The sequence below is a fragment of the Asparagus officinalis genome, chromosome 9 (assembly GCF_001876935.1).
Source record: "Asparagus officinalis chromosome 9, Aspof.V1, whole genome shotgun sequence".
In the NCBI taxonomy this organism is placed as follows: Eukaryota; Viridiplantae; Streptophyta; class Magnoliopsida; order Asparagales; family Asparagaceae; genus Asparagus; species Asparagus officinalis.
This window is the reverse complement of record NC_033802.1, coordinates 3,969,863-3,984,647: the sequence shown is the minus strand read 5'-3', so window position 1 is coordinate 3,984,647 and position 14,785 is coordinate 3,969,863. Positions and strand designations below refer to the sequence as shown.

General features: G+C 39.7%; 3 protein-coding genes across 3 annotated transcripts; 2 read left to right on the top strand and 1 right to left on the bottom strand.

Annotated features, from left to right (window-relative positions):
• Window positions 1,318-2,724, bottom strand: LOC109824353 (glutathione S-transferase T3-like). The gene is made up of 2 exons (XM_020390932.1): window positions 2,192-2,724; window positions 1,318-2,110 (listed from the first exon to the last, which is right to left on the bottom strand). The coding sequence occupies exons 1-2, from the start codon at window positions 2,483-2,485 to the stop codon at window positions 1,436-1,438; spliced, it is 969 nt and encodes a 322-aa protein (XP_020246521.1). The 5' UTR covers window positions 2,486-2,724; the 3' UTR covers window positions 1,318-1,435.
• LOC109824200 lies at window positions 3,921-4,640 on the top strand. The gene has a single exon (XM_020390733.1). The coding sequence runs from the start codon at window positions 3,921-3,923 to the stop codon at window positions 4,638-4,640; it is 720 nt and encodes a 239-aa protein (XP_020246322.1).
• Window positions 6,849-11,831, top strand: LOC109824236. Its single transcript, XM_020390776.1, has 2 exons — window positions 6,849-7,132; window positions 11,334-11,831. Exons 1-2 carry the CDS (start codon window positions 6,938-6,940, stop codon window positions 11,655-11,657), a joined length of 519 nt encoding a protein of 172 aa, XP_020246365.1. The 5' UTR covers window positions 6,849-6,937; the 3' UTR covers window positions 11,658-11,831.

Below are 14,785 nucleotides of genomic sequence, written 5' to 3'. Positions count from 1 at the left end.
CCTCTATATATAGTGCAATGTTCTCTTTGAGAAGACACAACACAGAAAAAACAACATCATAACCCACTACCGGAGCCGCCTCAAAACAAATTCCAATCTCTTCTCCTCTTAAAGTAACAACCCCCCACTAATTTGTATCTTAAGGAAATACATTGTAGTATTTCGTGATAGTTTATACTTTGATGTATTGCGGTAGATAATGCATGCGCTGTTCTTTTTTAAGGAGGAGCAAATACCGGAGGAAACCATTTAATTATCTGATGGGGCCTTTTGATGAAGAAATTTGATTTAATTTTAAGACAAACAACTTCCAAAACATACACTATACCGAACAAGCTTTGCCGTGTAACTCCTAAGAAATTGACTAAGTCTTGCAGTTCAGGCAGTAAAGATCAAAATTGAAAAGAAACATTTGTAGGGTAGCTTCTTAAAATTTGAAGTCTCTAATAGTGAAAGAATGGGACTGATATTTATCTTATTAAATAATCATCCAGGGTCCACCACCATGGTTTTAGATGTGTTTGCTCTTTACTCAAAGGTCCTAAATTTGAACCATGAGAGAAGATCCAAAACAATTCGTAGAGAGAAGATCCATCTTTAAGACTTATATATTGTGAGAAAAAATCATCAATTAAAATACAGAAAAAGAAAAAAAAAACATTTTCCAGATGTCTCTTTAAATGCCCCCTCCTCAAGGGTTTACCGTCGACTTGACCAAAAAAAAAAAAAAAAAAAAAAAGGGAGNAAAAAAAAAAAAAAGAAAAGGGAGGTCACTAGCCGGTTAATCCCACATTTACTCTGACTGTGACAACTCCCCTCCCCCATAAAGTTTGATGCGTAAACTCACTCGTCCTCTTGATTCATTCAAAGTCTCTGACCAGATTCTTCACGTGAGCCTGCAATGGTCACCAGTACTCCTCAACCGTACTCGTTGCCTCCACTATTTGATATTAGTCCATCAAATCTTTGATATTCTTAGAGCAACTCCAATGGGGAGGCTGCAAAATGCAGCCTCCCCAAAGCATATTCTTAGGTATATGCTTTTTAGAGGGGGGTAACTCCAACCATCTCCTCTATATGAAGCTCTATTTGCATTTTTAATTGATTTCTTTTATTAATACTTTAAATAGTTTTGAAAATATAAAAAATAAAAAATGTTAAAAAATTATATGAATTAATTTAAAATATAAAATATATTATAAATTAATACTAAAAGTATAATATATAATATACTCATTATTTAAATAAAAGTAATTATCTTTAATAAATTGATAATAAGACATAGATAAGCGCCTTTAAATTTTTAAAGCAGAAAATATAACATAATATTTGGAACAACCTTCACAGTTACTCCGAATGATGAAATTTTATATATTACATTCAGCGGCATTACATAGAAAAAGAAAGTACATGAAAATAAAGTACATGAAAAAAACTAAAAATCGGGCAGGCCATTTCCTCCATATCCACCGCTTCTGTAGTCAGGTATTCCGTATTGACTTCCTGCATAACTATATTCAGGATTAGGAATATCAGATGAAGAACCTCCGGTTGTGTTTCTATTTAAAATCTCTTGTTTTTTAATTCGAAAATACTCGCGTTCCGAAGGATCAGTAATAGTATCAAGATTAATCAACATAATCTTACTTTCCTGGCGTTCCCTTTGAATATCTAATTTTTTCTTTTCGTTTTCGGCCCTTAACATCATAATCTGGTGCATTGTTATTCTATCATTTTCTCGTTCTCCATGACTTTTTTTTAAAATATCGACAATTTCTTGATTGCTTTTATTGAGAGTTTCCAAGTCGAGGTTGGATTCAGTTGCTTGTCGCCTCCTCATCTTCTCTTTCTTCCTTCCTGTCGGTCGACTTGTTATCATATCTTCGTCATTATGAGTATATTCCTCATTATCGTCATTTAAGTCGACGACAGGAGAACTTGAATCTGATCCCTGAGATGAGCGGGACTTTGAAGTTTTGGAAGTTGCAGGCGATCTGACACTTATATTTGCCCATTTCTCTGCATCTTTTAAAATTGACCAAACATGATCAAATATAAACCCCTTTCTCTCTTCTGGATCTTCTGCAAATATTATCCTAGCACGTTTAATCTACCACAAGAGAGGAAGAAACATTTATTAATAACATGATAGTAGATGATAATCAAGATTTATGTTATTCAAAATACTTACAATGTCAAGCTCAGAAGCACCGCTTGGATTTAAGCGCTCGACTTGTCGAATACATCCTCGAAATTTACTGATGGCCTTCATAATTAATTGCATTCGGCATGAAAGAGACTTTGGAGTCCTTTGAGCATTACAAATATTGGAAATCCTTTCATGAAATAAAGCAGAAATTCGTTCCCACAGCTTGTCCTTCTTTTGATTAGAACCCATGACTGGATCTTGAGAAATTTCGAGCCACGTGGCGCATAAAACTTGGTCTTCTTCTTGTAAAAAAGATTTTCCGCGACTAGATGCCATAATCTAAGGAGGAATGTAAAGAGTTATGAATATAGAATAAGAAGAGTTGTGGTGGAGATATGAAAATTGTGCAAGTATTATATAGGGATCAGATGTGGGGAGTCTCCAACACCAGGAGAATCCAATGTTGGGAGTCTCCAACACAAAAGGAATCCAATGTGGGGGTGAGAAACCAATGCTGAAAAGAATCCAATGTGGGGAGTCTCCAACACGAACGGAATCCAATGGGGGGTGAGAAGCCAATGCTGAAAAGAATCAAATGTGGGAAGTCTCCAACACGAAAGGAATCCAATGTGGGGGTGAGAAACCAATGCTGAAAAGAATCCAATGTGGGGAGTCTCCAACACGAAAGGAATCCAATGGGGGGGGGGGGGGCTAATGCTGAAAAGAATCCAATGTGGGGAGTCTCCAACACAAAAGGAATCCAATGTGGGGGTGAGAAACCAATGCTGAAAAGAATCCAATGCGGGGAGTCATATTATATAATGACATTCACAACTACCATCTTCTTCTTCTTCTTCTTCTTCTTCTGACGACGAAATATGGTCTCAGTACATTAAAGATTGGGAGGAAGATATGACACAATGGGAGAAGGAAGATGAACTCTTAGCTCGCGTACATGCCTCTAATAGTAAAATAATGACTTATCTCTCTCAAGAGGCAGAGCGGCCAAAGCGTATTGGCTCAGTTCCTGGTCATTTGGTGATCAATCGCGGGAGGGAAGAAGGTAATTCTCGACTTTACCATGACTATTTTTCTGATAACCCTACATATGGTGCAAACCTATTCCGTAGAAGGTTCCGGATGCACAGGAGTTTATTCCTTCGTATAGTCGAGGCGGTACGACGAAATATGGTCTCAGTACATTAAAGATTGGGAGGAAGATATGACACAATGGGAGAAGGAAGATGAACTCTTAGCTCGCGTACATGCCTCTAATAGTAAAATAATGACTTATCTCTCTCAAGAGGCAGAGCGGCCAAAGCGTATTGGCTCAGTTCCTGGTCATTTGGTGATCAATCGCGGGAGGGAAGAAGGTAATTCTCGACTTTACCATGACTATTTTTCTGATAACCCTACATATGGTGCAAACCTATTCCGTAGAAGGTTCCGGATGCACAGGAGTTTATTCCTTCGTATAGTCGAGGCGGTACGTGAGCATGACAACTTCTTCGTACAGAAGATGGATGGTGTCGGCAAACTTGGGCTATCAACTTTACAAAAAGTTACATCGGCATTTCGCATGTTGGCGTATGGAACATCAGCAGATAGTACTGACGAATATGTTAGGATCGGTGAGTCAACTGCAATTGTGTGTTTAAAGAGATTTTGCAGAGCAACTGTAGAAGTATATGGAGATGAATATCTGAGGACTCCCAATGTCGACGATGTTGCAAGGTTATTGCAAAAGGGCGAAGAAAGAGGTTTTCCAGGAATGTTAGGAAGTCTAGACTGTATGCATTGGCAATGGAAAAATTGTCCAACAGCATGGGCAGGACAATACTCAGGTCGTCATGGAGGTCCAACCATTATTCTTGAGGCAGTAGCATCATATGATCTATGGATATGGCATGCATACTTTGGCTTACCAGGATCCAATAACGATATTAATGTATTGCAGTCGTCTGATTTGTTCGACAATCTATCACAAGGTATTGCTCCTCCTGCTCATTACACAATTCAAGGAAAAAATTATGATGTCGGTTATTATTTGGCCGATGGCATATATCCGAAATGGCCAACACTTGTTCAAACCATTTCTAATTCCGATGATAAAAAGAAACAATATTTTGCAATGATGCAAGAAGCATGTCGAAAAGATGTTGAGCGGGCATTCGGTGTTCTCCAATCACGATTTGCTATCATCAAGGGGCCAGCCTGTTTTTGGGATAAACGAACTCTGCATGATATCATGACTGCTTGTATTATAATGCACAATATGATTGTCGAAGATGAACGCGACGAGCAAGAAGATGTTGTCATTTCAACTCCACAATCAATTCCGAATGCTGAAAATATGGAGATAACGGAAACTGAACGATTCCAACGGTTTCTTGCTCGACATAAGAGGTTGAAAAACAAAGAAGCTCATTTTGCACTTCGAAATGCATTGATTGAACATTTGTGGGAAAGACATGGAAATGAAGCTATGTAACTTTTTTTACTAATGAAATAATAACTTTTTCATTTTTAATTACTTGGTTCTTGAAATTTTATATTTCAATTAATATTATTCAATATTAGTCTCATTTTGAAGGTATCGACAAAACATTTCTAACTGTAAAATTTTTATTTAGAAATAATTAGTAGAAATAAACTTATGTTGATTTTAAGTTGAATATCTAAAAATAATTAGTTAGTTAGAAGGGTATTATTGTAATTAAATAGAGGGAATAGTGAAGTAGAGGGGGCTGCGCATATTTGGAGAAAAATCTCCAAATATGCAGCCGAAGGTTTCATTTTCCAACCGGACTCCAAAAATTGGAGTCCGGTTGGAGCTCCATGGGGCTGCAAATTGGAGTTTTGCAGCCCCATTGGAGTTGCTCTAAATAAGTCATTTAAATCATCCAAAAATCCATCCTCTCTTCTCCTTCCTCTAGATTGATCATCAGATTGGAGGAAAGAAGAACCCAATCCTGACCCTTGACGAGCTCACCGGTGATGATATGAAGGACGACGACGATGAAGAGGACGGAGGCAGTAGCAACAGATGCTTACGCTGGGTTGGGAGGTATTGGAAATTATCAGGTGAGAGTTTTAACTGAGAAATTGTTGTTGCTGAAGAAACCCTTAATTATTAGGTTAATTTAGATATATAATTTCCTTTTAGAAATTAGTTTTATTGTTTCATTAGAACGTTTTATTGGCAGTAGCAACAGATGCTTACATTGGAGCTAAATTCACCCATCAGTTAGCTTTTTTTGTTAAGTTACCTACTCGCGTCGCATTAATATGTCAAATTAAGCAAGCAGAGCAGAGCAGAACCATCATGTTATGTCTAGGTTTAATTAGGTTTTGTTTGAGTTGTTTGTGCGCAGCTTTGAAACGGAGCCTTGTTTTTTGTGAAGTTATGGATTTTTTTTTCAGAAAGCGATATGGTTTGAGGTTGACACCATGTCGGTTTCTAAAAATAAGTTAAAAACGGGTTCTTTTTGGGATTAAAAGTCCAACGAAGACTGTTATGAAAATCTGTCCGCCACAAAATTAATTTTCTATGAGTGCGAGAGTTGAACTTGTGATCTTAGTGTACTATTTATGGGCAAGTTACCAACTCGATCGGATCCTCTTGGATGAATGTGACACATTATCTCATCATTTTTAGTTGGGAATTAACTTAGGTGAAAATAGCTATGCGAGAGTGTTTTCCTTATTGAGCCTGCTGGACTACTATCCACCCATTTTGACATGGGCATCTTACTCTTACAGGAGCATTACTCCTGATACATCAATTCGTTAGCGCTTACAATTTGTGGCTCTATTAATTTTCTTCTTGAGCCACATACTAGTGGAATTGGATCCTAGTGGAATTGGATCCCATATACTGACAATTGAATAGAGATTTGTAATTAGTATTTTAAGAAAATATATTGGGAAAAATGTGTTCATGCCCTAAAAGCATAAACTTCATGTGACGAGGCCCCTTATATTTCCTCTCATGTGGATAAGCACCAAATACACACAGTACGTATTTGTGACGAAGCCCTGAAAAGACCTTTTTCAGAAAAGGCCCAGCGGAAGTTACGATCGTGCCCCTCTGATGGGACTGAACTCGGTTAATGCGTCGCAGCCCTATTCAAGTACCTTCCCTCTTTCTCTCTCTTCCACCGCTTAGGAGCCTAAAAAATTCTTCATCTTTCTAATTTCTGATCGGATTTCAACAATATGAGTTCATAGGTCTTATTGAACTTACAAATTCGAAATCTTTTTGCAGGAAAAAAGTTACTCTTACAGGTGCGACCGTATCACTAAGGTTAACCGCCAATATCGGGGCCTATTGGGAATTCATGAAACGAATTGTCCCGAAGATTCGCCAGTGACATAGGGATGCATACTGTGGTTCTATTGAGCACTATATTTTATTTGGGGTTCCTGTGCCTGATCAGCTCACACTTGAACTGCTGCTGAGCTATTTTGACAGTGATAATAACACATTTTTTATACCTGATTCAAAAAGTGGGTATGAAAAATGTTAAATTTGATTTGCAATGGGTCCATAACCTTACTTATTTCCCAATTTATGGTGAAGTCGTAAGTATCAATCGGGACTCAAGAAGCAGAATATGGGTGGAATACTTCGCTAATCTTTTTATTTCGAAAGAGGGTAAGAAGTTAAAAAAAGCAGAAATCACCCAACGTAAACACCTCGAAGGGCAACTAGAAAGGCTAGTGGAATCTACAGAAAAGTAGGATATCCAGGATTTTGTTCTGCTACAAATCCTGTACTACTGCTCTATGATATGGAGCCCCAGAGCCGGGGAAGGTATCCCTAGACCCTTACTCAAGTACCTGGACAACATTGAGAGGGTTAATTCTGTTGTATGTGTCCGGTTCTTTTATGATGAAATTATCAGGGGCATTGGAGTTGCTTTGGGAGGAAAGGAGAAGCGAGGGGTCATATATGTCCCAGGATGCATGATACTATTGTGTGTAAGTTTCATATTTTACTTGGTTCATTCTAGTTCTAATTTGTGTCGTGTGAGTTCTAATTATGCCATGTTAGCTCTAATCTACACCATGTTAGTTCTATCGTAGATTTTGTTAGTTCTAATTTGTATCATGTGAGTTCTAATTTATGCCTTATTAGTTTTAAGATATACCATATTAGTTCTAGTTGCACATGTTAGTCCTAACATAGGTCATGTTAGTTCAACCTGGGCTCATGATGGTTCTAACATAGTTTATGTTTGTTCTAATTAATGCCTTAGTACTAATTTACATCATGTTAGTTCTAGCTGCACCCATAGTTTACTCTCTTTGGTGTAGTCTAGTATTATTCTAAATGTTAAATATATTTGCTACAGCTTTGGTACTACGAGATGACCGGCATAAAGAAATATGCCCTCGTGTACTGCTCCAGACCTCCAATGACAAATTAGGCACCAGAGGATGCAAAAGTCCCATCTATGTGGGTGGAGACAATTACGGCAAAGATTAAGTTAGCGTCAATAGCCCTATTGTGGAGGTCCCTTCTCCAGGTCATGTTCATGCACTTCCCGCTGTACAAAGGGGTGAAGTTGTGCATCATAAGCGTCAGGCAAAGAGGAAGGCTATCCAAGAGGAATCTACTAAGAACTTCTCAATAGGCTACGTAAGTATCCTGTTATGTTAAGTCGTATTCATTTCACACCAACTAACTTCTCAATAGGCTACGTAAGTATCCTGTTATGTTAAGTCGTATTCATTTCACACCAACTGCAAACAATATCCTAATTATGTGTAGTTATGTTAAGTCGTATTCATTTCACACCAACTGCAAACAATATCCTAATTATGTGTAATCCTACTTTATATTATAATCTCTTATTAATAACAGATCATGACAAAGCATATTGACGTTGCTTTCGACGATGAAGAGGAGAGCAATGTTCTTCCCATTGAGCAGCAAGCTACATTTTGGAGAAATTCTGCTAAATTTCTCAAACGACTATTAGTTGCTACAAAGCAGAACAAGAGTACATATTGTAAAGAATTCATGATGGAGATAAACATGCTAAACATGATAATTAAAAAATTTGGAAGTCATGATGAGGTTATAGACCCGGTGGTGCTGAAGGCGAATATCAAACAGAAAATTACAAATGAAATGAGGAAGAAGCGACGGGTAGTTCAAGAGGAACAGAAGTCCAAAACAAGCAGTGTATATAAGGAAGACCCCACCATGCAAGAACATATACATAAGATTGTTGAAGAGGATGTGAAGCATTCCTGTTGACGACAAGGTTATAGAAAATGAGCATGTTATTTCAGAAGGGAAGAATGTAGATAGTAAGGTTGACCTAAATATAGATAGTAATGTTGAGGATAGTGTAGATCTCAATGTTGAACATGTAGATTAAACATGAAAATTTTATTATAGATAACAAAGGTTTTGATGAGGATCCTGCTGATACTGTAGATAAGGAGGAGGATATCGTAGATAAGGAGGAGGAGAATCCAGATAAGTTGGAGGAGCATGTTGATAGAGAAGGGAAGAATGTAGATAGTATGGTTGACACGTCCCATTTTATGTTTCTTCCTTTGGTCTCAAAAGCTAAAGTTGTTGTCTGTACGTAGCTAACTGCTGCTCAGACGCGTTCTTGTGCCTCTCTCTGTGGAGCTTTCTCTGTATTATGTCCCTCTCTCTCTTAGGCTCCCTCTCTCTCTCTCTCTCTCTCTCTCTCTCTCTCTCTCTCTCTCTCACTTCTCCCTCTCTCTCTCTCTCTCTCTCTCTCTCTCTCTCTCTCTCTCTCAGACTCTCGTAGGTCTGTCTGTAGCTAGCTGCGCGTTTCTGTCCCTGTCCCTCTTTTTTGCCTCTGCGTTCTCTCTCGTCTACCACACACACTCCCCACTCTCTCTCAGGGCCCCTCTCTATTTGTAGTGCCGCGCTCTATCTCTCACGTCGCCGCACGTCTTCTCTCTTCTCGTCGCGCGTCGCTTTTTGGTAGAAGAGAAAGTAATGGCTGAGGTATATTTAGTACCTAGATTATTGTTCAGCATTTTTAATTTTCTGAACTTGTGAATAGATCAAATACAGTAAGAGGCATAGCAGTGGATATTGTAAATTTCTCTGATTGGAAGCTGTTGTTCGTCTCAAATTAATGGGGTTGTAAGATTTGTATCAGAGAGAGATAATGAAAAAATAAGGTTTATTCAAGCTTGTAAACTATCATTTTACACCCTACTGAAAAAGTAAGATTTATTCTAGTAAAACTGGACAAGGTTGTTCGTCTCTAACTGGACAAGGTTATTCTAGTATCAACTCTGAAGATTCAAGCTTGTAAACTATCCATCTTTTTACACCCTAACTAAGTGACCAAATTCACAAGTTCAGAAAATTAAAAATGATGAATAATAATCTAGGTACTAAATATACCTTAGTCATTACTTTCTCTTCTACCAAAAAGAGGCGCGCGGCGAGAAGAGAGAAGACGTGCAGTGACGTGAGAGATAGAGAGCGTCACTACAAATAGAGAGGGGCCCTGAGAGAGAGGTGGGTGGCGANGAGAGAGGGGGGGGGGAGAGCGCGGCACTACAAAGAGAGAGGGGCCCTGAGAGAAAATGAGGAGTGTGTGTAGCAGAGGAGAGAGAACGCGGAGGCAGAAAAGAGGGACAGGGACAGAAGCGTGCAGCTAGCTATAGACAGACCTACGAGAGTCTGAGAGAGAGAGGAAGCCTAAGAGAGAGACGGACAGAGTACATAGAGCGCTCCACAAATAGAGAGGGGCCCTGAGAGAGAAGGGGGCAGCGACGAGAAGACGTGTGTGTGTGAGTGAGAGAGGGGGGCGGCGACGAGAAGACGTGTGTGTGAGAGTGAGAGAGGGGGGAGCGCAGCACTACAAATAGAGAAGGGCCCCGAGAGAAAGTGGGGAGTGTGTGTGGCAGAGGAGAGAGAACACGGAGGCAGAAAAGAGGGACAGGGACCAGCGCGCAGCTAGCTACAGACAGACCTACGAGAGTCTGAGAGAGAGAGAGGGAGCCTAAGAGAGAGACGGACAGAGTACAGAGAGCACTCCACAGAGAGAGGCACAAGAACGCGTCTGGGTAGCAGTTAGCTACATACAGACAACAACTATTTTAGCTTTTGAGACCAAAGGAAGAAACATAAAATGGGACGTGTTATTTTACTCGCTACCTATGGTCTATCAACATGTTCATAGAGCTGTCATTATGTAAATCAATGTGGAAGCAAAGGGTTGCTCACAGCCAAGAAGGGTAAGCAGGAGATCTAAGTGGAAGAGGACCCCATATACTGAAGGAAAAAGAAAGAAAAAGGAAAAAATTAAAGTAGAAATACTTGAAAGTCCTAAAAATGTAAAACTAGTTGACAAAGTTACTCATTTTTACCCCGGTAATCAATTCCCCACTTGGGATGTGTTGAGTTTGAAGCCAACGACAGATGATGATGTAGCTCTATTGGGAAAGCTGAATAAAGAGATTCCAGATCCTACATCGTTTAACATACGCATAATAGATAGCACAAGTGTTTTTGTACATAATTTAAAGATACCATCTGTAGTAGCAACCAGACTCGACAAAGCTCAAATTGATAGGCTAACCAAAATTTGCTCTCAGAAGATTCACAGGTAAGTTTCAGTTGACTATTTATATGCTAATTCGTCACATATTAGGCCTAATTCATGTTAGTTCTAATTTTCAGGAGATATAATATTACAGTAACATCCAACAACAGTATTAACATAGAAGAGTTGTTATATTTGCTTCGTGGTGGCTGGCTTGATGACAATGTTAGATTATACATGCTTAATAATTGAAAATGTCTTGTTTAAATTGAATTTTAATGTTTCATAACATTTACAGATGGAACAAGCAGTATTGGACACGCTTAACCAAGAGACATATGACAAAGGGTATGGAGTCGTATCTGTGTTCTTTCTTGTAAGAACATGCTATTTTTAAACTCACTCTGTTAGTTTTGATTGAAATGCATGTTAGTTCTTGTTGGATCCATGCTAGTTATACCATGAGTCACGTTAGTTATAGTTGGCGTCAAGTTAGACCTACCATAAGTCATGTTAGTTCTAGTGCAGTTCATGTCAGTTCTAATTTATGCCGTGTTAGTTCTAATATGTACCATGTTAGTTCTATTCTTTGGCGCGTTAGGTCTAACTCATACATGTTGTGTTTGCAGCACTCACTCTATGGCTTCGAGCTGAGCAATTACGAGCTATATTTGACATATATTGATAAATATACCGTATTCTGCATGGAGCATCTGTTGATCCCTTTGGTCAGGGATGACCATTGGCATCTTGTTGAAGTTGATTTGAAAGATAAGGTTGTCAAGCATTATAGTTCTGCTGGGCACGAAGCTTGGATGGAGCCTGTTAATAAAATCATAAACTATTTTGATGCCTATCATGTTGATTTTGTTGAGCAAAATGTGCGCAGAATATTTAGATATGAAGCTATCAAATGCGAGCAACAAAAGATGGCGGTTAGTTCCAATATCTAAATTGTGTTAATTTGTGTTAGTATTAGATATGATGAAAATGTCTAATTTAGCTTTCTATGTTACAGTTTTGACTGTGGTTTGTTCGTCTACCTCTTTATAAAAGCAATAATTGAAGGCCGCTGAACATTGCGGGTTAATCCTCCAAACGATATCCCTGAAGCTATGCGAGCAAGACTTGTCACACAATTATTACTTGCTAGTTATGAACAAAGACATAAAGACGAAACAGTGTACAATGATGAATGATATGTTCATACAAATACAATAATGTATGTATATTTAATTGAAAATGTGTGTTATCAGATGTATTGTTGGCTCTAACTTCGTGTTGGTTCTAAAAGAGTATGTTTTAGCTACAATGGTATGATGTGTTAGTCCCACTTCGTGTTGATTCTAACTAGAACTAACGCTCTAAACAGATTAGAACTAACGCGCTAACGCCTAGAACTGACGCTGGAGGGGCTACACGCAGCACGATAGAACTAACATCAAAGCTATTAGAGGCGATCTCACTAGAACTAACGTTCTAAACAGATTAGAACTAACACGCCAACTCCTAGAGCTGACGCTAGAGGGGCTAGGACTTACACGCAGCACGATAGAACTAACGTCGAAGCTGTTAGAGGTGATCTCACTAGAACTAACACTCTAAACAGATTAGAACTAACACATCAACGCCTAGAACTGACGCTAGAGGGGCTAGGACTAACACGCAGCACGATAGAACTAACATCGAAACTGTTAGAGGCGATCTTATGAGAACTAACACAATACTCTAAACATATTAGAATTAACACGTCAACGCCTAGAACTGACGCTGGAGGGGCTAGGACTTACACACAGAACGTTAGAACTAACATCGAAGCTGTTAGAGGCAATCTCACTAGAACTAACACGCTAACGCCCAGAACTGACGCTGGAGATGCTAGGACTAACACCAAGCACGATAGAACTAACATCGAAGCTGTTAGAGGTGATCTTATGAGAACTAACGCAACGCTCTAAACAGATTAGAACTAACACGCCAACGCCTAGAACTGACGCTGGAGGGGCTAGGACTTACACGCAGCACGATAGAACTAATATCGAAGCTGTTAGAGGCGATCTCACTAGAACTAACTCTCTAAACAGATTAGAACTAACACACCAACGCCTAGAACTGACGCTGGAGGGACTAGGACTAACACGCAGCACGATAGAACTAACATGGAAGCTGTTAGAGGCGATCTCAGTAGAACTAACTCTCTAAACATATTAGAACTAATACGCCAACGTCTAGAACTGACGTTGGAGGGGCTAGGACTTACACACAGCACATTAGAACTAACATCGAAGACGCCAACGTCTAGAACTGACGTTGGAGGGGCTAGGACTTACACACAGCACATTAGAACTAACATCGAAGCTGTTAGAGGCGATCTCACTAGAACTAACGCTCTAAACAACATCGAAGCTGTTAGAGGCGATCTCACTAGAACTAACGCTCTAAACAGATTAGAACTAACACGCCAACACCCAGAACTGACGCTGCAGCGGTTAGGACTAACACGCAGCACGATAGAACTAACATCAAAGCTGTTAGAGGCGATCTTATGAGAACTAATGCAACGCTCTTAACAGATTAGAACTAACACGCCAACGCCTAGAATTGACGCTGGAGGGGCTAGGACTTACACGCAGAACGTTAGAACTAACATCGAAGCTGTTAGAGTCAATCTCACTAGAACTAACGCTCTAAACAGATTAGAACTAACACGCCAACGCCTAGAACTGACGCTGGAGAGGCTAGGACTAACACGCAACACGATAGAACTAACGTCGAAGAGGCGATCTCACTAGAACTAACACTCTAAACAGATTAGAACTAACACGCAAACGCCTAGAACTGACGCTGGAGGGGCTAGGACTTACACGCAGCATGTTAGAATTAACATCGAAGCTGTTAGAGACGATCACTAGAATTAACGCTCTAAACAGATTAGAAGTAACATGCCAACGCCTAGAACTGACGCTGGAGGGGCTAGGACTAACACGCAGCACGATAGAACTAACGTCGAAGCTGTTAGAGGCGATCTCACTAGAACTAACGCTCTAAACAGATTAGAACTAACACACCAATGCCTAGAACTGACGCTGGAGGGGCTAGGACTAACACGTTAGAACTAACATCGAAGCTGTTAGAGGCGATCTCACAAGAACTAACGCTCTAAACAACTATTAATTTTTTTATTTGTTTAATTTGTCTCTTGTACTCTATTCGCGTTCTTCCAAGAAAGGACTTTCCATTATCGCTAATAGTCCTTCTAGCTTTTCTCTTTTTTCGAAGACATGTCCCATCACACTAACAGATCACATCATATATTCGCGTGTTCCTAAGTCAGGTATGGCGGTTCATTACGTGAATAATTAATTACGATCTTCAATGGATATTCACGGCACTACTATTCTTCTTCTGCCCCTAATGAAGGCGCCTCTCTAAACCCCATCCCCTGGTAAAAAACCGAAACCCAACGTCATCGATTTCCGTCGTGAGCCCTCACAAATAGCTAAGGATCTTTCTTGTGTACACTGCCATGAGACAGGGCATAGCTCTCGAGACTGTCATCATGGAATTACCGCTCGTGCCCCTCTGAGGATGCTTACCGTCCCGGCCAACACCTCCAACAGGATCCGACTTTTTTCTTCTTACGCCATCTTCAATCTTGATAGAGGTCGTCCATCCGTACAGGAGCTCCGAGAGATGCTGGCCTACCGCTTCAATCTTAGGACATGGCCCCATCAAATCAAGGAGGCGGCATGACACAGCTTCACAGTGCAGTTTCCATCTGATCCAATTCTAACCCAAGCTATTGAACTAGGACTGATAGATATAGGCACATTTAAGGACAAATTCCACCATTGGAGTGAGGATCTGAGGCTAGCAATGTTGCCCTAACCCTTTCTAGTATGGATTCGCCTATTCAATCTCCTATACCACCTCTGGAATTTTGAATTTCTGCAATCTCTGCTCATTGGTATCGATGAATGTGTCATGTGCTCTAGGGACGTCATAATAAATTCTAACTTCGAAGACTGTAAAGTTCTTCTCAAGGTTAGGGATTTATCTGAAATCCCTAGTTGTCCCTCAC